The 23,399-nt window shown below is 39.9% G+C and overlaps 2 protein-coding genes across 2 annotated transcripts in view; both read left to right on the forward strand.

Moving 5' to 3' along the window:
• The first annotated feature begins 413 nt into the window (after positions 1-413).
• Positions 414-1,034, forward strand: LOC129150274 (V-type proton ATPase subunit D-like). Its single transcript, XM_054721173.1, has one exon. It carries the CDS (start codon positions 423-425, stop codon positions 1,032-1,034), a length of 612 nt encoding a protein of 203 aa, XP_054577148.1. The 5' UTR covers positions 414-422.
• A 9,907-nt stretch (positions 1,035-10,941) lies between these two features.
• Positions 10,942-23,399, forward strand: part of LOC129150246 (calcium-activated chloride channel regulator 4-like) — a 50,996-nt gene continuing 38,538 nt past the window's right edge. The window contains exons 1-3 of the mRNA XM_054720976.1: positions 10,942-11,100; positions 20,363-20,503; positions 20,644-20,791. Of these exons, the coding sequence (XP_054576951.1) occupies positions 10,942-11,100; positions 20,363-20,503; positions 20,644-20,791 (448 nt within the window). The remainder of the gene's footprint in view (positions 11,101-20,362; positions 20,504-20,643; positions 20,792-23,399) is intronic.

Consider the following 23,399-nt stretch of genomic DNA (forward strand, 5'->3'; position numbering starts at 1 on the left):
TGAAATCTTATCATCTGCAACATTGATGAACTTAGAGGTACTGTGCTGAGTGAAATAAATCAGATAGAGAAAGACAAATAACATATTATTTCACTTATACGTGGGACCTAAAAAAAAATAAAATAAATGAACAAGTGGACCACATAGATACAGAGAACATTTTGATGGTTGTTAGATGGGAGGGGGCTTGGTGGGATGGGTGAAAAAGGTGAAGAGATTAAGAAGTAGAAATTGAGGAAGAATGCAAATCCCAGTCGCCTCCTAGCAACACGAGGGGTCAAGTGACACAAACAGCTGACTCCTGTAGAGGAAGACACTGTGGCTGGGTCTGTGGCAACCACGACTGCCAGGCCAGGAACTGGAGCCGAACAAGTCATCATCAGAATGCAGGCAAAGACCAAATTGAAATCTTCCCCTCGCAAATGGCACAGACCATCATGAAGGCTCGATTAAAAGGAGCACAGGCAGGTCGAAACCTCCTGAAGAAAAAATCTGATGCCTTAACTCTTCAATTTCGACAGATCCTAAAGGAGATCATAGAGACTAAAATGTTGATGGGTGAAGTGATGAGAGAAGCTGCCTTTTCATTTCCTGAGGCCACATTCACAGCAGGGAACTTCAGCACCACAGTTATCCAAAATGTAAATAAAGCCCAAATGAAGATTCAAGCAAAGAAAGATAGTGTAGCAGGTGTTACTTTGCCAGTATTTAAACATTATCATGAAGGAACTGACAGTTATGAACTGACTGGTTTAGCCAGAGATGGGGAACAACTGGCTAAATTAAAGAGGAATTTTGCTAAAGTAGTGGAACTACTGGTGGAATTCACCTCGCTACATACTTCCTTTGTTACTTTGGATGAAGCTATTAAGATAATCAACAGTCATGTAAATGCCATTGAACATGTCATCATTCCCAGGATTGAACATTCCCTTGCTTATATCATCACAGAGCTGGATGAGAGAGAGCAAGAAGCATTCTATAGGTTAAAGAAAAATACAGGAGAAGAAAAAGATTCTCAAGGAAAAAACTGAGAGGGACTTGAAGAAACAGAGGGTCGCTGGAGAGGTTGATGGAGCCTGCCAATCTTCTGGCTGAAGAGAAGAATGAGGATCTTCTGTTTGAATAATTTTTCCTACCCTGGTTCTTTCAGAAGTCCTAACATGACACCATTTTAGTTCAGTGTGTAGGTTTGGTTCATGGGTCTATTTATTGTTTGGCCTAATTTCACTAGTGGTAAAATTTCCCTGGATGTCCATTTAATGGGATTACTTTTGCAGAATCCTAATTTACCAATATTGATTGCAGATGAAATTTAGAGAACCTGTCCAGGAACTTGTAGAATTTATTCTGCAGAAGTGTCTCCCTACTCCAATTATAAATGGTTACAAGTGATCGGCTTACCAAGCATATTAGGAAATTCCCCTTAGGAACCAGCAGTGGTCTCAGGCCAATACAAGTAGGCCAGCTACTGTAGGAGCACCCTCCATTCCTACCACATGCCCTGGTGCTGTTATCTGAGGGAGCTGCAGCCATCCTGTGTTTCTGTGGTACTTCTCCAGCTTTAGGAAAGCTTTCACTTAATTTTACGTTGCATGACAGGTCTCTGTTCTCTCTGTCATGGAACAGTTTGAATGTGACTGTGGTATAAACAGCAAAATGATTTTTTAAAAAAGAAGTTCAAATTGATAGTTACAAAATAATCATAGTGAGGTAAAATATAGCAGAGGGAATATAGTCAAGAATATTGTAATAACTATGTGTAGTGTCAGATGGGTACTAGATTTATTGGGGGGAACACTTTGTAAGTTATATAAACATTTAATCACTGGGTTGGACACCTGAAACTCTGAAACTAATATAATATTGCACATAAATTGTAATTGAAAAATAAAAATTATGTCAAAATAAATAAACATACAGTATGGTCTTAATGATTCAAGAAATTATATGTATATTTAATAGGTAATTAAAATTTACTTCTCTAAATGTTGTAATGTCTTCCAATTTTTTACAATAAGCACATATTATTTATAAGCAGTACAAAGATTTTCACATATGAAAAAGAAACAATCTCAGTAATACAAAAGCCAAAACATGAATGGGGGAACCACAGAAGGATAATGTCAGAAATTCAAAATGGCAACAAAAAATGAGTACTTGGAAGACAGAAAAAAGTAATGAATGAGGAAAAGGAGAATATACAGGTCTGCAGCATAAGGACAACATTTCAGCAGTGCCTTCAGGGGCCGATGTGTCATGCTAAGGCCACATGGGACACCACACACCTCTGAGATTAACTAATTTTCAAGAATATTGTATTGGTCTCCAGAGGAGACCCCAAACGTTGGTATACAGAATAATGATTCTGGGTTTGCAGCTAAACTTATTCTAACATTATATAGACGTGGCCACAGAGGGCAAACTTAAGAAACCCTCAGAGAAAAGAGGTTTTCCGCCCCTTTTCCCTATAACTGATTACCACATAAATTTACTTGAAATTGTTACGAAAAAAATTTTAAATCTGGCACTTGTCTTCTGTGAAAATATTTGTGTATATCAATAAAAATTCATACTTTTGGATAAAGATTTGGAATATATGATCCTGGTGCCTAAAGGACAGCATTCATGAAGCCTCTTGCCACCTGTACTTACTCTTAAGTCTCATTACATTACCCAAGGTATCTTCAAAATGTCCTACTCCAAATATTCTCCTTCAGAAATATAGGCGTGGAAATTAAGTTTTCAAACTAAATGAGTTATGCTTCACTTATCTAGAAAAGTCAGTGACATTATTTATCCTTGATTGATACCAGACAATCAAGGCTACCATAAATACATACAAATAATAACAAGGCATACCAGATTGGCTGAGACTGGTTATCCCAGAACAACCCACCTAGTAGCCTAATGCATCTGCCAACCAGGGTGTCTTCACCTGGGACCATCTCAGGCTTTAGGAAATCATCCCCCAGATAGTTTCTGAATCTGATCTAGATGGATAAAGTTGCCAGTGAAACTGATCATCATTGGTTCCTGGGTAATCTGCAGTAGGACCAGTTCCTAGTTCTCTCAGAGACCTATTTCCTGAAGGAGAAACAATTCAGCTGCCTCCAGTACATCTTTGGACCACATGGAGGTGGCCTTTGGCTACTCTAGTTTCATTACAATTCAAATGGATAGCTGCGGCTTTGGAAACAGTACAGCCATGTGTTCAGAAAATGAAAGGAAAATGCTTCAACATAGACAGAGAAGCCATATTCCTTAAAATTACTGTGCTACTAGAATGATACAGTCAGTGAAATTGCAGGTCATGTAATAATAATAACAATCCCAGAAAGTGTATTGATATCATCACAGGACCCTGACTTAGAAGTTACCATGTTCAATGTCCAACCAAATGGCTTCGGGCCTCGGAGGGAGCCCCAGGCTTGGCTCTGCTCCAAGCTACAAAGTTTCAATTGTAGAAGGAAAATAAATTCCAGATACCAGGGCCTCTGCTTGCATTGCGAGGGGGCGTGGCCGGCCTGCAAACCACCACAGGCCCCTCACTCAGGCCGCCCCATGCCCCCAGGGTACCCCACCCTGATCTGGGACACCCTTCAGGGCAAACCAGCTGGCCCCCACCCCTGTACCAGGCCTCTATCCAATCTAATAAAAGAGTACTATGCAGATTGATCATCACTGCAACACACAATATAGCTGCCCCCATGTGGTCAAAGATCCTGCCCCCATGTGGACACAAGATGGGCACCACAAGATGGCCAGCAGGAGAGGGCAGTTGGGAGGCACCCGGCCTGCAAGGGATGGCAGTTAAGAAGGACCAGGCCTGCAAAGGAGGGCAGTTGGAGATGATCAACCCTGCAGGAGAGGGCAGTTAGGGGTAACCAGGCCGGCAGAGGAGGGAAGTTGGGGGAAAACAGGCTGGCAGCAGAGTGGTTAGGGGGTGATCAGGCTGGCAGGCAGAAGCGGTTAGGGGCAATCAGGAAGGCAGGCAGGCAAGCAGTTGGGAGCCAGCAGTCCTGGATTGTGAGAGGGATGTCCGACTGCCCGTTTAGGCCCGATCCTAGGGATCGGGCCTAAACGGGCAGTCGGACATCCCTTGGGGGGTCCCAGATTGGAGAGGGTACAGGCTGGGCTAAGGGACAACCCCCCTCCGTGCACGAATTTTGTGCACTGGGCCTCTAGTCTAATCTAATAATAGACAAATATGCAAATTGACCACACCTCCGACACACCCACAAGCCACGCCCTCAAGCCACGCCCACCATCCAATCAGAGCAGGTATGCAAATTAACCCAAACCAAGATGGCTACAGCCACAGAGAGCAAGGTTCCCTAGGTAACAGAGGAAGCCAAGCTTTCTGCCAGCCATTGCAGGCCTAAGCCTCCATTCAAGCTACAAAGTTTCAATTATAGAAGGTAAACAAATTCAAACAAAGGGAGCTTGAGAGAGCAGGCCAGGGTTGCCGCCGGCAACAGGGGAAGCAAAGCTTTCCACACACCCTGGTCGGGCTCACCTGCTTAAGGCAACAAAGTTTCAATTATAATCCCAACACAATGGCTGCGGGCCTCGGAGGGAGCCCCAGGCTTGGCTTGGCTCCGCTCCAGGCTACAAAGTTTCAATTGTAGAAGGAAAATAAATCCCAGACACCAGGGCCTCTGCTTGGGTTACCAGGAGGCGTGGCTGGCCTGCAAACCACCACAGGCCCCTCGCTCAGGCCGCCCCACACCCCAAGGGAACCCCACCCTCATCAGGGACGCCCTTCAGGGCAAACCAGCTGGCCCCCACCCCTGTACCAGGCCTCTATCCTATCTAATAAAAAAAAAATATGCAGATTGATCATCACTGCAACACACAATATAGCTGCCCCCATGTGGTCAAAGATCCTGCCCCCATGTGGACACAAGATGGGCACCACAAGATGGCCAGCAGGAGAGGGCAGTTGGGAGGCACCCGGCCTGCAAGGGAGGGCAGTTGTGAGGGATCAGCCCTGCAAGGGAGGGCAGTTGAGAGGGACCAGGCCTGCAAGAAAGGGCAGTTGGAGGTGATCAACCCTCCAGGAGAGGGCAGTTAGGAGTGACCAGGCCAGCAGAGGAGGGAAGTTGGGGGAAAACAGGCTGGCAGGGGAGCTGTTAGGCATCAATCAGGCTGGCAGCGGAGTGGTTAGGGGGTGATCAGGCTGGCAGGCTGAAGCAGTTAGGGCCAATTAGGAAGGCAGGCAAGCAGTAAGGAGCCAGCAGTCCTGGATTGTGAGAGGGATGTCTGACTGCCCATTTAGGCCCGATCCCAGTGGGATCGGGCCTAAACGGGCAGTCGGACATCCCTCGAGGGGTCTCATATTGGAGAGGGTACAGGCTGGGCTGAGGGAGAACCCCCCTCCCTGCACGAATTTCGTGCACTGGGCCTCTAGGGTTTAATAAAGACCATCTGGGGAAAACACAATGAGAGTGGGGAACCAGGAGGAAACAGGTCGCTGGTTTAGAAAATGAGAATTTCTAGGAGCCAGTAATCGGTGTTTGGGCTATGAAATAAGAGTAGATGAACTTGTTATAAAAATGATGGGACAGTAAAGGAAGTTGAAATGCCTATTCCTTTGCAAATGTGACAAACTATTCCAGAGAAAAATTATGAATGATATTTCTCTGCAGCATTTGCTCAAAAAGAAAATTCCAAAACTTTTTAAAAACATTTTATGTTTTAAACATGGAGGATGATCTTGCAATATTTCCTTGAAATTCTTTCTGCTACAACCTAAAACCAGGTCTAATTCTCCCAACCTCTGAAGAAATAGAGAGCAATGGTCCCTGGTTAATGTGTCCCATGCTCCTCAAATTTGAGTGTGTACATAAATCACCTGGGGAGCAAAATGCAGATTCTGGTTCAGTAGGTCCAGGGGCCCATGGTTCTTAATTTCTATCAATCCCCACATGATCTGGAGGACCTCACTCTGGGTGGCAAGGATTGAGACTGTCCCCACTTCTCAGGTCTTTGCTATTTGACCCTGCCCTCCTTGCTATCGTGGATTCACCAAGGATAGGCACCTGACTCAGGAAGATCGAGGTGTTCTCTTGGCTGCAGATGACTCCTCAGGATGGCCACTTGACTCAGAACAAGCTCATCAGAGCTCTTCTCCAGGACTTTTGAACCCGAAGTAGGGAAGATGAATAATGTCTCTGTGGCAGCAAAGCTATCTGTTGTGAGGCTCAGGACTGGTCTCTGTCCATTTTTTTTCTTGCTGAAAGAGGGAAGCTGGTATGAGATGATGAGGCCAACAGGCCAAGAAATGAGCATATTCACATCCCTAGCATCCCCAGTTCCCAACTTCACCTTTGCAGTATTATGTGAGATTTGCCCAATATCCTTCCAATAAATAAGTAAATAAATATGTAAATAACTTGAGTTGGTTTTCTGTCACGTACAACCAGAGTGCTGCTTAAAATACTCATACAATACAATTAAGATTTTAAAAAATAACTTGTTTTATTTGATTCCCTTTTTTGGAACTGGAAAGAAAACCCACATTCATTGTAGACGTTGTACACAGAACCTATTTTCTAAATTTTTGTTTCTTGCCTATTGGTCTGAATCTAGTATCGTCTAGTGCCTGGATGATATTTGTTGATATGGATGCCTTTAGTCATTGTATTTTATTGTATGACAGGCATCATGTTGGAGACTGGGACTACATAGTCCCTGCTCTTCCAGTGACATACAGTTTAGTCAGGGAAACAGACAAAGTAATTTAATGTGATGTGATGAGATATGATATCATATACATAATTATAGGAGAACAAGGGGGAAAGCACCATGGAAGAGATTACACCTTATCTAAGTCTTGAAGGACAAGTAGAAAAGAAAGAAGTAAGTTCCAGTCAAAAATTACCAATAGACAAAGGCATAATGTTCAGTTTGGAAAATGTGAACCCTTCTGTTTGCCTAAGGCAGGAATTGTAGGGGGCAGGTGGCTGTTTTGGGAGGCAATGGGGAAGTACCTAAGCTACAAATGAAGGGAGGTTTTGAATAAAATATTTAGGACTTTACCCTGTGGGGGGATGGTAGTAAAAAAGTTACAGCAGGACAATTTCATGCTGCAGAATATATTGAGAACAATCAGAATAGAAACAAAGGAGTTCTGTAAAAACAGAGATTGTAGTCTTTGAGTTAGTGAGTTATTATGTAAAGTTATAATAAGGTAAAATAAAATCAGGGTCAACTGATTTTTTTTCTTTTTTTATTACTTACTGTTACAAGTGCCCTATCTTTGTTAGATTTTCTTTTACACATATATAATGCAGGAATTGTTATAACATAACCATTTTACATGTATCTCTATGGACAGCATATTATTTCATCTTTTCAAAATCTAAGCTGAGAGTCTGTCTTACCAAAAGAGTTTAACCAATTCACACAAGTTTAATGATTTGTTAGAAATTATTTTCCATCTTTTTCCATTTCACATATTTCCTTTTGTGTCTTCTGGTCCCCTCCTTTCCTAACTTCCATTGAATAGATTAAATTTGACACTGCTGGTTTAAAAATTACACATTATGATTTTTGTCTTCTGATCATTATCTCAACTTATTAAGATCCATTCTTGCCGAAACCGGTTTGGCTCAGTGGATAGAGTGTCGGCCTGCGGACTGAAAGGTCACAGGTTCTATTCCGGCCAAGGGCATGTACCTTGGTTGCGGGCATATCCTCAGTAGCGGGTATGCAGGAGGCAGCTGGTCGATGTTTCTCTCTCATCGATGTTTCTAACTCTCTATCCCTCTCCCTTCCTCTCTGTAAAAAATCAATAAAATATATATTAATAAAAAAGAACAAACATTTAAAAAAAAGATCCATTCTTATATGTACTATTCATTTATTTATTTCCCATAGTAATAGAATTCAAACACTTACCTATATTCCCCTTATTCTCTTCTCTTCCAATAGAAATGCCTTACCAAGCTCTTGTCTCTAACTGGATTCTAACACCAACCTCCCTCAAGTTGGCATTTTCTAGTTTAAATTGTGAATTAATAAATGTTTGTTGTTTTATTTATTGCTTATTTAGATAATAAATTTTACTAACTTACTTCTCATATCTTCTTATTTTTTATTTATTTTGCTTCTTGCTGGAGAATTTCCTTTAAGAGTATTTTTAGAGTGTGTATTAGATGGTCTGAGGCTAACCTGAAGTATTAAGTTTAACTTTTTTTCTTTCAACACTTTGAAAATATCATTCCATTTCTTCTTTCACCTAGGGTGGTTGTTGAGGAGTCTGGGCTGGATGTGTACTTGGTTATCATCAGTGTACAGGGAATAACTAAAGCCATGCTAAGGGTGAGATCCCCATATGGAACATAGAGAGAAAGAAGAGAAGGAAGCCAAAAATGAACTCTTGAGAAGAGTCAACACTCAAATTTGGGATAAAGAAAGAGGCATTGTGAACTAGAATGAGAAAGAACAGCCAGAGATTTACAAAGATGATTGGGAGTCTGTCGTGTAAACCAAGAAAAAAGGCAGTTTCAAAGAAGGGGGAATGATCAACATCAAATATTACAGAGGTCAAGTAAGGTGAAGTACTCCAAACTGTTCACTGCATGAAACACTATATCTAAGTTACTAGATTCTCTTTTTTAAAATGAAAAAAGATTGGAGTAAGAAGGCACTAGAGAGGGAGATACAGAAAAGAGAGTGGACAAATGATGGATACAAGTCACTAGTAGTAAGGAAAGAGAAACTGGTTTCCAGATCTACCTCCACAAGGCAGGACAGGAGGCTTAGCACAAGGAAGCTAGGATAGATTAAACACACCATGGACAGGGAGATCCAAACGAGAAGGAGGAGGAAATGAAGTCTCACCCAATGGATCCCAACCTATTTATACCCCAGGTTCTGTGTTAATAGTGAAATAAGTCAGAGAAAGACAGGTATCACGTGATCTTACTTATATGTGGAATCGAATGAACAAAATAAATTGACAAACAAAATAGGTCCAGAGACATGAAAGCATGCAACATACTAACGATCCTCAGAGGAAAGTGTGTGTGTGTGGGGGGGGGGGGGGGGAAGAGATCAACCAAAGAACTTACATGCATATATGTATAACCCATGGACACAGATAATAGTGGGGTGAAGGCCTGGGGAGAGAACAGAGTGGAGGGGAAAGGGGGACATCTGTAATACTTTAACAATAAAGATAAATTTTAAAAACTAGTTAATAACTCATAATAGAATTCAGTGTTGCCTTCGGAAAATTATATAAGGATGAGTAACTGCTTTGCAATTCAAAAAGAAGCTTTCATTTTTTAAAATGAAAATATTCCAAATATCATTTTTTCCATGGAATCATAGATCATATTCCTGCCTCAATAAAACTAATCCAAATCCTCTTCTCATAATAAAAAATAAAAACTGGCTATTATTACTCTATTAACATGTTACTGACCCATGATTTAAAAGTCCCATGATAAGAGACCTCTGTGTTGCTGTAGTAATCAGAAGTCTCACCCTCCCTGGAGAATTCAGTTATTCAGCTAAATTCTTGGAAAAGAAAAGAATCTGAGATGGGATGTTAAAAAGAAAAAAACCAGAACATTAATATCCCATTTTCTTGACTTGCTGTGTTCATTCTCTCTGTGAGGAATACAAGATTCTTCTCCCGTTGATAAACTTAAGCAAGGGAAAGGACAAAGCTCATTTTTTTGTGGCTCTTGAAAAAGTGTTACTCATTCAGCTGTGAACTCTGCCCTTCCTTATCACAGCAATAAAACATCCATTTGAGACAGAAAGTATCCTCCTATTTGAATTTTTAGTTTAAAGATATTTTCTTTCTATGATTCTATTTTTTTTTTTTTTTGGTTAGTTATCTTTTGAGTTTCTAATGAGTCCTGGCTAATTTTGCTTTAGGACTAGACATTCTTAGTTCATCATCACAACTCCTAAAGTGACGCCCTTCCTCCTTTTTAAAAAAGTCTTATTATGTTATATGTTATTATGTTATATTATGTCATATAAAACAAAATTGCCTTATTCTGAAGTAATTAAATCCATGGGTTCTGGGGTAGGAATGCTGGGTACAGAGCCTGACTCTGCCATTTATGAGCTACCTGATCTTGGCAAGTTCCTGAAACGCTGTGTGCCTCAGTTCCCCATGCTTAATGAAGATCATATTCAGGCTTAACCTGAGAGCGTTGTGGTGAGGATTAAGTGAGAGAATCTCTGCCCTGGTTGGCACCAAATAAATATTAGCTATTAATATTATTCATTCTGCCTTAAAAGAAACCAGCACACTACCAGGCTCTTTTTTTGTTGTTGTTTAATTATAGTCCACATTCTACCAGACTTTTTTGACATGCTTATATGAAAGCAAATTTTATTCATTATTTTGTGGGCAGGAGTTGTTAAAATTTTGCTCTGACTTTATCAAATCTTCTTTAATTTATCAAAGTACTTCAAGTTTTTTAACTTGTATTTCAGACATCTTACCTAATTTGGTGTTATTTACATTTAATAATCTTACATTTTCTTCCATTATTTATATTTTGGTAAATAATCAAAATAATTAAATTGCTTTGTAAAACTGAAAAAAAAATTAGCATTATTGCCTCTATTCATTTCATTAAGAAACTTTATTAATTTTCACATTGTACTCTACAGAAAATACAAAGTATATGTCCATATTTAGGAAATCAAGCAAAATTAGAAAATATTTCCCAAGTGAAAAATGTGGAATGTATTTTATAAAACAATCTGATTACTTCTATTTTTCTTATCACTTTTACAGTAACAATAAAATGATTACATAAAATCAAATATTTTCTCTCATATGTAACACTGATCTTTGTTCAGTCTGCAACCCATAATCAGCCACGGCTATAAGGATTAGGAGTAGATATAGAGAGAGAAGGGGCTAGCAAAGCCACTTGCAGCCAGGAAAACTGGAGAGGAGCAATGGTGTTATTCAGAAGTTTTGTCTTCCTCTTAGTCCTGTACCTGCTGCAGGGGTCCGATACTTCCCTTGTTCGGCTGAATAACAATGGCTATGAAGGCATTATCATTGCTATAAACCCTGGTGTGCCAGAAAATGAAATACTGATTGAAAAAATAAAGGTAAGAAAGAAATGGGGTTTTCTTCTGTTGGAATTCTAGAAAAGGAAAAAAAGTTGGTAGTTAATAAATATTATGGAAACTTCTGAATGCTCCAGAAAGTTTAAAAACAGCATGTGCAGTGAGGGCAGTGGGAATTGGAGACTGTACACGGGGTTCTCCACTGTCTCAACATAAGACCAAAGACAAGGCACAGGACCTCCCTGATCCTGTTTCATGTGTAGATGAGCAGTTGGACTTGTCTGTTCTGTTTTTGTTTTGTTTTCTTAATGTATTAATTTGAGAGAGAGAGAGAGAGAGAGGAAGGGGTGGGGAGAAAGAGAGATAAATATTCATATATTTGTTGTTCCACTTATTTATTCATTCATTGGTTGATTCTTGTATGTGCCCTCATCGGGGATTGAATCAGCAACATTGGTGTATCTTGACAATGTTCTAACGAATCAAGCTACCCAGCCAGGGCTTGGACTTGTCTGTTCTTTAAACAATTATTGAATGCTTATAGCAAGACAACAGTGAATGAAAGAGCCTCTTCCCTTATGCAGTGTACATTCTTTTCAGATACAGATAATTAAACATGTAAATGGATAGCAGAAGAGTTGGTGGTGAGTTGCTATGGCATAAAAATAAACCAGCAAAGGGAGGTAGGCCCTGTTGGTCAGGGAGGGTTAGGGGGAGAATGTAGGGAAGACATGGAAAGCCTCACTGTTGGTGTGACCTCCAAGCAGAGACCTGAGATGAGTGGGGGAGGGAGCCCATTGGAAATCTTGGGTAGGGAATAGAGGGAGCAGCAGCATGGAGGTGATAGCATGCTTATTTGGAGCAAGGAAACAACTGTAAATGAGCAGGAGGAAGGGTGGGAGAGCTGAAGTTGGAGAGGTAGCAGGGCCCAGACCCATGGAAAAACTTGAGCTTTTACTCTGTGTGGGACAGGAATCCATGGAAGGATTCTGAGCAGAGGAGAGGTGTGCTCTCTCATACATATTCTAAAATCACACTGACTGTAGTGTTGAGGAAACTCGGTAGAAAGCTTCCACTTGTCACTAATCCTGTATAAGCTCTGCATAGCATGGAGGTGTAGAGGGACATCAGGTAGGAAGCTGTTGTAGGGGAGAAGTGATGGTGATTAGGAACAAGGATATTCTGGTAGAGATCTTGATTCTGTGATGTGATGTGATGTGATGTGATGTGATGTGATGTGATGTGATGTGATGTGATGTGATTCTGAACGTATTCTGATGGTGTCATAGACAAATTTGCTGATGATTTAGATGTATGTGGAGCAGGGGAAAGTAGGAAGGAAAGACAGGAGTCAAAGAAGACTCCAAGGGTTTTGGCCTATACACTTGGAAAGATGGGATTATCATCAACAGGGAAAGAGAAGACTTCAGTGATCATCTGGCAGCTGAGATATCAGGAGTTAGTTTGGGATATTTTGAACTGAGATGCTTATTAGAAAACCTGGTAGATGGAGATAGGAATCAGAGTTCAGGAAGAAAATCTGGGTGCAGATAAAAATTGGGAGTCATCAGTGTGTAGGTGAGATTTAAAACCAGGAGAACCAATGAGTTCATTAAGTAGTGTGAACAGTGAAGAGAAAGACAACAGAACTGAACCAAGAACTGTATTCCTAAAGATTCTTTCAACTGTAACATTCCTTGTAATAAAGAGATTTGTGTTATAGCCATATAGATTTCCCCTGTCCCTGACATCAACATCTACTAATTCCTTATATTTAATTCCTCCACTACTGTGTCCTTATGCTCACTGTTTTAGCCTTTTGCATGGGTACTGTTATCCAGCAAAAGCTGATAGGCATGACCTGAATTGTGAGCAGGTGATTCTGTAGGTGCCATTTATCACTCATTCTGTATAAACTCTTTAATCTACACTAATAAAAGAGAAAGAAGCAAATTGACCATACCTTCATTACGCCTACTAGCCAATCAGGACTGAGTATGCAAATTAACCCAACAAAGATGTCAGGTTCATTTGCATACACAGGCACCAGGTGGCCAGGAGTGGGGTGGGGCAGGATGCTGGCATTCCACACTGCCCCAGCAGCTCCGGGCCTCTGGGCAGCGTGGGAAGGCAGAAAGGCGGCTCCTGCCAGAGCAAAGGTGGTGCCAGCATCCAGGGGAAGGAAGGCCCATTCTTGCATGAATCTTCGTGCATCAGACCTCTAGTTTATATATTAATTTCAGAGAGGAAGGGAGAGGGGGAGAGAGATAGAAAAATCAATGACACAAGCTTGAATAGCAGTTAATGCAGCTAATTCTAAATGATGGCTTCTTCATGTCCAGGGACAGTAGATCAGTTTCAAATACTTTGAACCTCAGAAACCAGTATTTGGAAGACTTTTTTGTAGGGGCAAAAAAAAATTTTGCTAAAATGGTCCTCTACTGAAAGCATAGATAAAAAATTCAATTATTAGCAGACATTCCTAGATTACACAATGTTTCCTAACATTCATTCAGTCCTCTACAAAGTCCTTGCATTTAAAATATCAGAAAAGCATGTAAAACACTATCATCCACATTTTACAAAAGAGAAAACTGGATTTGGAGAAATTAAATGATTTTTCAAGGGTTTCCTAGGTAGCACAATTAGAGAAGAGATCCAGTACATAGGTTTTGAAGACTTACTTACAAACTGGAATTTGGGTTCTGGTTTGTGTAAGATGACAAAAATCACTCTTTTTATGTAACCAGTGAACCAACATGTGAACATAACATTATTCCTGGAATAATATCTGATCATGATAAAATTTATCGTGAATCAATTTGTTATTTATGACATGAGATGTCAATTGTCAACTTTCATTATTCTTGCATTTATGTCTTTTTAGTTTGAGAGTACTTATTTTTTGAAAAACTGATATCTTAATCTTCCTTAATACAACTAGAATACTAGAGGAATTCTGATAAACAATTTATAATGAATATTATAGGAATTCTGCTTGAAAAGCTTGCAGGAACAATTTTTGGCCACCCTACTATGCTCCAGGAGATCACAGTCATCTGATATAGGGTCTCTGAAATACCTCCATGACCTGAGAACATACCACTATTCAAGACTGTCCAAAGGACCATGCAGACTCCAAGTAAATAAAATCCTTTGGTATTATACAATGCACAGCCCACACAACTGTATGTTAATAAACCTACATTTCCAGTTGTTACTATCATTCAGACCACCATATATACCTTTTTAAATTTTTTGAGATATAATTGACATATTATATTATTTCATGTGTACAATATAATCTTACCTTATAATAGACAAATATGCAAATTGACCGCACCTTCGCTACGCCCAAGCCACGCCCACCAACCACACCCACCAGGAAACCGTTGCAGGGACGTTTGGGTGTGGCAGAGCTTTCCCGGCCTTGGGCACCAGCGGGGAGCCTGCGCCGATCGCAGGAAACCACTGGGGTCGGCTCCTGCGATCAGTAGCAGGGACGCTGGGTGCAGCCGAGCCCAAGGCCACCGCCCGGGGCCAAGCCCCGACCCTGAAAGAAGGCAGAAGGTGGTGGCCACAGCCAAGGCCTGGGTCCCCGGTGCCAGCAGAAAACTGGTGCAGGCAGCCAGGTGAATGAAGGTCTATTGCACGAATCTTCGTGCAAACGGGCTACTAGTGATTTTATATTTGTATATGTTACAAAACAATCACCAAAATAAGTCTAGTTAACATCCATCATTATAACATAGTTACAAAATTTTTTTACTAAAAACTTTTGGTTTGCTATTTTAGTGACTTCTAATATATAATACAGTCTTATTAACTACTAGAGGCCTGGTGCACAGATTAGTGCACATTGAAAAGAAATTAATTAGAAGGTGGCCAGTAGGGTGGGACCGGGCGAGATGGGCCAGACACAACCTGGAGCCAACCTCCTGTGGTCCCTCCCTGGCTGGCCACACCTGGGGCAGTGCTCAAAGGGCATCTGCGGATGAGTGGGGTCCCTCCGGCAGGTGGGATCCCTTGGCCTGGCCTGCAGGGATCACCCTCCTCTCTAGTTCTGAGGTGTGTCACCAGAGAACCACTGCTGCAGAGTCATGAGCAGCTCAGCAGCTCGTGTTGAGCATCTGCCCCCTGGTGATCATTGCATGTCATGCCTACCGGCCAGTCAGATGGTCAATGGTTGCTTAGCCTTTTATATATATAGATAGTCACCAAGCTATGCATTTTATTACCATGACTTATTAATAACTACAAGTTTATAACTTTTGATCCCCTTCACCCATTGAGCCACCTCTCCCACCCAAAAGCATCTGAAAACTACCAATTTATTCTCTGTACCTATGAGCTCAGTTTTTGATGTTGTTGTTTTTTTCTTTTTTTTTATTCCACATATAAGTGATATTGTACCATATTTGTCCTTTTTCTGATTTATTTTAGGCATAATGCCCTAGAGGTCCATCCATGTTGTTAGAAATGACAGGATTTCTTTTTTTGTGGCTTAATAATATTCCACTGTTTATATATACCACATCTTCTTTATCCATTTATCTATATGGACACTTAGGTTGCTTCCATGTCTTAGCCACTGTAAATAATGCTGCAATGAATATGGGGGTACATATATCTTTGCAAATTAGTGTTTTTATTTTACTTCTAATAAATAACCAGTAGTGGAATTTCTGTATCAAATGTTAGTTCTATTCTTAATTTTTTTCAGGAACCTCCATACTGCTTTTCATAGTGGCTGCACCAACTTACATTCCAACCAACAGTGCACAAGGGTTCCCTTTTCTCCACATCCTTGCCAACACTTACTATTTCATATCTTTTTTATGACAGTCATTCTTATAGGGGTGAAGTAATGCCTCTTTGTGGTCCTGCTTTGTATTTCCATGACGATAGTGATGTTGATCAACTTGTTTATGTACCAGGTGGCCATTTGTTTGTATTCTTTGGAAAATTGTATTTTCAGTTCCTCTGCCTATTTTTCAATTAGTTTGCTTTTTGTTTCTTTGTTTGGGTTTGTTTTTTTGCTATTATCTTTGCTTTTTATGTAAAATTTTTAAAAAATCATTGCCAAAACCAATGTCAGTGAGCTTATGTTTTCTTCTAGGAGTTTTATAGTTTCGGATCTTTAATGCATTTTGAGTTAGTTTTTGTATATAGTGTAAGATAGTGGTTCAGTATCATTCTTTCAAGTGGGTATGCCCAGTTTTCCCAACACCATTTTTTAATTTTAAAAAAAGGTACTTTTTAAATCTTTACCCAAGGACATTTTTAGAGAGAGAGAGAGAGAGAGAGAGAGACAGAGAGAGAGAGAGAGAGAGAGAGAGAGAGAGAGAGAGAGATCAATGTGAGAAATATCGATCAGTTCCCTTCTGTACATGCCCTGACCCCTGACCTGGGATTGAACAAACCAGTAACCTTTTGGTGCACAGAACAATGCTTAACCAATTGAGCCACTCCTGGTGGGCCACCAATTATTGAAGAGATGGTCCTTGCCCAAGTGTATATTCTTGGCTCCTTGGTTACAAATTAATTGATAATATATGTGTGGGTTTATTTCTGGACTTCTGATTCTTTTCCATTGAACTATGTGTCTGCTTTTATGCCAATGCCATACATTTTTATTACTACTGCTATCTATACTAATAAAAGGATAATATGCTAATTAGACCAGACATCTTCTGGACGACCCTCCAGATGTCCTTCCTGCAAAGCTGGTCCCAAATGAAGCCACCAGCGGTCCTGGGCCCCTGCAGCCAGCCTGGGCAAAGCTGCCCATGGTTTTGGGCGCCTACGGCCAGCCCGGGCAAAGCTGGCCTAGGTGCCAGGTGCCTGCAGCCTGCCAGAGGGAGGGTAGCCTGGGTCCCGGGTGTGGGGGCCGAGGCAGAGGTGATTAGGGGTGATCACGCCAGCAGGGGAGAAGTTAGGAGTGATCAGGCCAGCAGGAAAGCAGTTAGGGGTGATCAGGCTGTCAGGGGAGCAGTTAGGAGTGATCAGGCCAGCAGGGAGCAGTTGGGGGTGATCAGGTCAGCAGGGGAGCAGTTAGGGGCAATCAGGCAGGCAAACAGATGTGGGTGGGGGCAATCAGGCAGTCAGGGGAGCAGTTAGGGGTTATGAGGCCAGCAGGGGCGCAGTTAGGGATTATCAGGCCAGCAGGGGAGCAGTTAGGGGTGATCAGGCATGCAGGCAGAGATGTTTGGGGGCAATCAGGCAGGCAGGGGAGCAGTTAGGGGCAATCAGGCAGAGGTGGTTAGTGGCGATTGGACAGGCAGGGAAGCAGTTAGGGGTGATCAGGCCAGCAGGGGTGCAGTTAGGAGTGATCAGGCCAGCAGGGGAGCAGTTAGGGGCAATCAGGCAGGCAGGCAGAGGTGGTTAGGGGCAATCAGGCAGGCAGAGGTCGTTAGGGGCAATCAGGCAGGCAGGCAGGCAAGCGGTTAGGAGCCAGCGGTCACGGATTGTGAGAGGGATGTCCGACTGCCAGTTTGGAGAGGGTGCAGGCTAAGGGAGGGACACAACCCCCCCCCCATGCACAAATTTCATGTCCTGAGCCTCTAGTGTAGTATAGTTTGAAATTAGGAAGTGTGATGATTCCAGCTTTGTTCTTTCAAATCGCTTTGGCTATTCAGGATCTTTTGTGGTTTCACAAAAATTTTAGGATTAGTTGTTCTATTTTTGTGCAAAATACAATTGGCATTTTTCATAGGGATTTAATTGAATCTGTATATTGTATTGGCTAGTATGAACATTTTAACACTATTGATTCTTCTAATCCATGAGCAAGGAATAGCTTTCCATTTATTTCTACCATCTTCAATTTCTTTCATCAATGTCTTATAGTTTTAAGTGTACAGAAATTTCACCTCCTTGGTTAAAATTATTCCTAGGCATTTTATTCTTTTTGATGCTACTATAAATGGGATTATCTTAATTTCTCTTTCTGATAGCTTGTTATTGGTGTATATAAATGAAACATATACTTTATATTGATCTTGTATCCTATAACTTTACTGAACCCATTTATGAGTTCCAACAGGTTTTTTGTGTGTTGTGGGTTTGTTGTTTTTTTTTGTGTGTGTATTCTTTAGGGCTTTCATATATAATTTCATGCCATCTCCAAATACTGATAGTTTTACATCTGCCTTTCTGATTTTAATGTCTTTTATTTCTTTTTCTGGCCTAACTGCTCTGGCTAGGACTTCCAATACTGTGGCAAGAGTGGGCATCCTTGTCTTGTTCCTGACCTTAGAGGGAAAGCTTTTATTTTTTTCACCATTGAGTCTGATGTTAGCTGTGGACTTGTCATACATGGCCTTTAGTATTTTGAGGCACATTCCTTCTATATTCACTTTGTGGGGAGTTTTATCACAAATGGGTGTTGAATTTTGTCAAATGCTTTATCTGCATCTATTGATATGATTATATGATTCTTATCCTTTATTTTGTTAATCAGGTGTATCATGTTATTTGATTTGCAAATGTCAGACCATTCTTGCATCCCTGGAATAAATCCTAATTGATCATAGTGTATGATCATTTTAATGTATAGTTGAACTCAGTTTGCTAATAGTTTATTGAGAATTGTTATATCTATGTTCATTAGTGATATTAGCCTGTAATTTTCTTTTCTTGTGTCATGCTTATCTTAATGCTGGCCTCATTAAAAAAGTGTTCCTTCCTCCAATTCTTTTTTGAATGTTTAATATAATTTGCCAATAAAGCTGTCTGGTCTTGGACTTCTGGGCAGGGGAGTGATTACTGATTCAATCTCCTTACTACTAATTAGTCTGTTCAGATTTTCTTTTTCTTCATGATTCAGTCTTTGTATGTTGTATATTTCTAGGAATTGTTTCCATTTCTTCTAGGTTGTCCAAGTTGTTGGCATTTAATTGTCTCTATTATCCATTGTATTTTTGTGGTATCAGTTGTAACATTTCCTCTTTCACTCTTGTTTTATTTCAGTCCTTTCCCTTTTCTTCCTGGTGAGTTAGACCACCATTTACATTTTTATCTCATAGGCACAGAGAGAACCATCACTTCAAGCAGAAGGTAACAATCCATTGAGACCTAAATATCCCAAAACACAAGGAGGAGGGTGGGTTTCCTTAAGGAACAGGTAGAGAATTCTTTCATCTGCTTTCGGTCAGTGATGAGGTAACCTCCAACCTACCATTGGAGCTCTTCAAAATTCTTTTCCTGACTGCCAGCTAGTCCTCTGGGCCTTCCTGAACTCACGGCTCTGGACCCAATCAGTTTGCTGTTCTTTTCAATACATATGAGTCAGCACCCTGGCCTGTCTTCAACAGAAAAGAAAATAGAGCCCTGGAATTCCTGAAGAAGGACCGTGCTATCCTGGGCTTATGCTAGGTCAGGAGTATCACAGAGGACACGATCCTGCCTTGAAGAAAACATCAATATAGACTGGGATATTGCCAGCAAGATGAAGAGGTTGACATCATCATCTAGCACCCAGGATTTCTTAATTATTCAGTGGGATTGATCATGTATATTAAATTACCAAAAATCCCTTTTATTCATCATCTATTTCCCCCCACTATATAGTAAGCTCTAGAGTGGGACTATTTCTCTTATTAATCATTGCATTTTGAGGTTCAGAATACTGAACAATTTGGGATGATATTATTTTCACCTCGATAACAGAGGAACAAGTTATGTCTATGATCAAAAAGGTCTACCTATAAATTTTTCCATCACCCAACCCCCAGGCTCCAATTCAACCCAGCTGCTTCTATTAGGGGAATGGATGTAATGAAAAACCTTTCCTATGACTCATGCCTACACAGTGTTCTAAACTTGCATCAAATAAGGCTATTCTCTACTAGATTTATAAACAGTAATGAAATCAATCAGTTTTATGACTATGTGTAAAGCACTTGTTTCATGCTTATGCCAACCTTAAAGATAGGCAGTAATAGTCCATTTGTGAGATAAGGAAACTAAGCTTCAGAGCATTATATAAGTGGGCCAAAATCTATCACCCGGAAAGTGCTAATGCCAGCATTGGAACCAAGTAGATGACCTAAAGTCTATCATAGTATGCAATTTCTCTTAACACCAAATAGAAACATTTGCCTTTCGATGCAGAATTATACTCAAAACCTTTAAATGTGCAGGATTAAGCTATAATTTTGGATTGAAAGGTGGCAGGTTTGGAATTCTGAGGCAGAGACTCTGCTCACTAGTCAGTGGCTTTTTCTATCTACTCTTGATCTGAGAAACGCCTGTGATGAACCTCTGCTCATTCAGTTCACTGCCATATATTCTTTTATAACAGGACATGGTGACTGCAGCTTCTACTTACCTATTTGAAGCCACAGAAAGAAGATTTTTTTTCAAAAATGTATCAATATTAATTCCTGATACTTGGAAGGAAAAGCCTCAATACAAGAGACCAAAACACGAAAGCTACACACATGTAAGAATCAAAAAAAGTCTCTTAAAATATTATATTTTCTGGTGCTCCTCCACTGAACTCCAAATTGATTTAGAGTTTTTCTGACTAAATGTTGTCATTTCTATTTCTGATGTTTTAAAAATCTTTTTAAACATTCTCAGACTGATGTTTTAGTTGCACCACCTACCCTACCAGATAGAGATGAACCATACACCAAGCAATTCGAACCCTGTGGAGAAAAAGGAAAATACATTCATTTCACCCCTGACTTTGTACTTGGAAAAAAACAAAATGAATATGGACCAGCAGGTAAGAATTAGGTTAACATATATTTTGCAATTATTCCAATAAGCAGATGTGTACCCAAGTTAAATGTACAAACCCTAGAGTCAGAGTCTATAGGTTCAAATCCTGACTCCCCTATTTATCAGCTCTATGTGACCTTGGACAAGTGCTTGTTTCCTGTAAAATGGTGAATAAAGGAGCTACTACTGTATAGAATTGTTGTGAATATTAAATTAGATATTCCATACAATAATTCTCAGTAGAGTGTCTACAGAAATTTGAACACATGGCAAAAATAATAAATATTTTTCTTAAGCATACTTTTCAAATCTTAATATTCCAGTTCTCCACAGCTGGACATTAATCAATCACATGCCACCTTAATGGAAGGCAGATGTGTGAAAAGCTGAAAAGAGACAAGATTATAGTTCCTGGCCAAGAGAAAACACTTAGGGGCTGTAGTTGCTGATATTATTATTCAACCTATTTGGTTGAACTAGATGTACTTGTCTGTTAGTGATCATTTTTATCTATAAAAATGGCAATTTCATCTAGTTCAGTCTAAAAGTTAAGGTCATTGGTTCAAATGAACTTAAAGCACATCATTTCACATGTCACTACACAGGAAAACATTCCTGAACCCACATACCACAAGATCACCTCTCTTCCATTGTCCCTTCAATGAGCATTCAGTAAGGCCCTTGTTTCTGTCAAACACTCAACCCTGGTTCTCATGACCTATTTCCCAACCAGTCTTGAAAGCTCCATAATCTCATGCCATCTGAATCTTAACTCTCCCCATACTTTAGTCCAGTCATGCTTGTTCTCCTTGGCACCTCTAACCTTTGCTCCCTTCTAACTATAATTTTTTTTCTTTACATGGCAGGTCCAGCGAAGTGTAGATAGCTCAATTCCCTCACCACTCTTATCCTTATGTTTCATTCAATTTGTCAAATCCTCTCTACTAAATTTCCAGCTAGTTTCCTTTTGCTCCTGTTAATGTTTTCAAGATTGTGAAAGTTACAAAGCTAATTTGTGTCATTAAAAAAATACTTTTTTCAAACTTAGTGAAGCCCTCACAGCTACTCAACAATGTTGTACTTCCATCTTCTCAACTCTCTTTCTCATTCCTAAGAAGCTGTTCTAAAACTTGTACCATTTTTCTCAAGATCTCTAGCCACTTTTTTCAATCCCATCAATCAACAGGTGCCTTGATTGAGAAATAGAACCCCTACCTTTTTCTCTACTTCCAAATTCATGTCTACCTGCACCTATATTAGACAAGAAGAATTTTATCTAATTTTAAAGCTAACATCCCCACTTGAGCTGTTGCTCTTTTATCATATCCCCACCTCAGTCCTATTCTGTAACTGGTAGCTTTCCCCCTTGCTCTTAGACAGGAGCTTTTCCTATAATGTGATACATGTGTTTGTGAAAATCTCACATGCTGAAAAACAATGTTCTAAAAACAACATGGCTATTGAACAACAAGGTTAAGAAGATAGTCCTCAAAATATATGCAATTTGTAATAAATATAATAACAACAATAACAATAGGTACCTGGAAAGAACATTTAAACAATCTTGGCCATAGCTCAGTTTGGCTGGAAGCTGCTATCATAGTAGATATTAAAAGTACAGATGCAAGCACACACATAGAGTGAAATGCTATTAGAAATGAGAATAGGGCTAGTAGGAACTGAGACAATGATATAGATATGAATGAAATTCTAAGTTAGAGGTGCTACTTTTTTTGCAATAAAAATTGTATACATTTAAGGTACACAACATGTTGATTTGCTATACATATACATATTGAATGGTGAAATTATTACTATAGTCAAGCTAAGTAGATAACATCTCCTCACATAGTTACAAGTGTGTGTGTGTGTATGTGTGTGTGTGTGAGTGTGTGTGTGGTGAGATCTGAACTCTACTTTCTTAACAAATTAAGGTGGGCTTGGGAGGCAGGGCAACCTGCCATGAGCTGTGAAGAAAGCAAGTGTAAGAGTAGACCACTGTAAAAAGGAAGCCACAGGTGCAGGCAATTTTATGTTTTCTTAAAATTCACCAAATTTCTATGATCTGAGGAATTTAAGTGATATGAGAGATTTTTCCCTCCTATACTGAAGGTTATACATAATTCCAAAATCACTAATCTAACTCCAGTTGCTTAGAAAATCTTACACAAGTGCTTTTAAAGTTTAATATGTAGGAGAATAACTTAGGGATCAGATTCTGATTCAATAGATCTAGAGTAGATCCAAGATTCTGCATTTCTTGTTAGCTTCCCCATGATGCTGATAGTGGTGGGTTAAGGAACACATTTTGAGTAGCAAAGACTTAAAGAAGAAAAAATGACTTTTGCATAATACTGACATTTTGCTGTAATTTTCAGATTTCATGAGTTCATTTGAGTTAGAGAAACACATGGCAGCAGAACAGACTATATTTCCATCTTCTCCTTCTCCATTTCTATTTCCTTTGAAGTTTTTCCTAATATTGATAAAGCAAAAAGTCTACTTGTTGTTGTTGTTTTTGTTTTATTTTTTCTGTATTTCAAGCTATGGGTGTACCTTTATTCTTCCATTTACCCTAAAATTATTAGAAAAAAATTTTTATTCTGACTCCT

The sequence above is a fragment of the Eptesicus fuscus genome, chromosome 9 (assembly GCF_027574615.1).
Source record: "Eptesicus fuscus isolate TK198812 chromosome 9, DD_ASM_mEF_20220401, whole genome shotgun sequence".
NCBI classification, from domain to species: domain Eukaryota; kingdom Metazoa; phylum Chordata; class Mammalia; order Chiroptera; family Vespertilionidae; genus Eptesicus; species Eptesicus fuscus.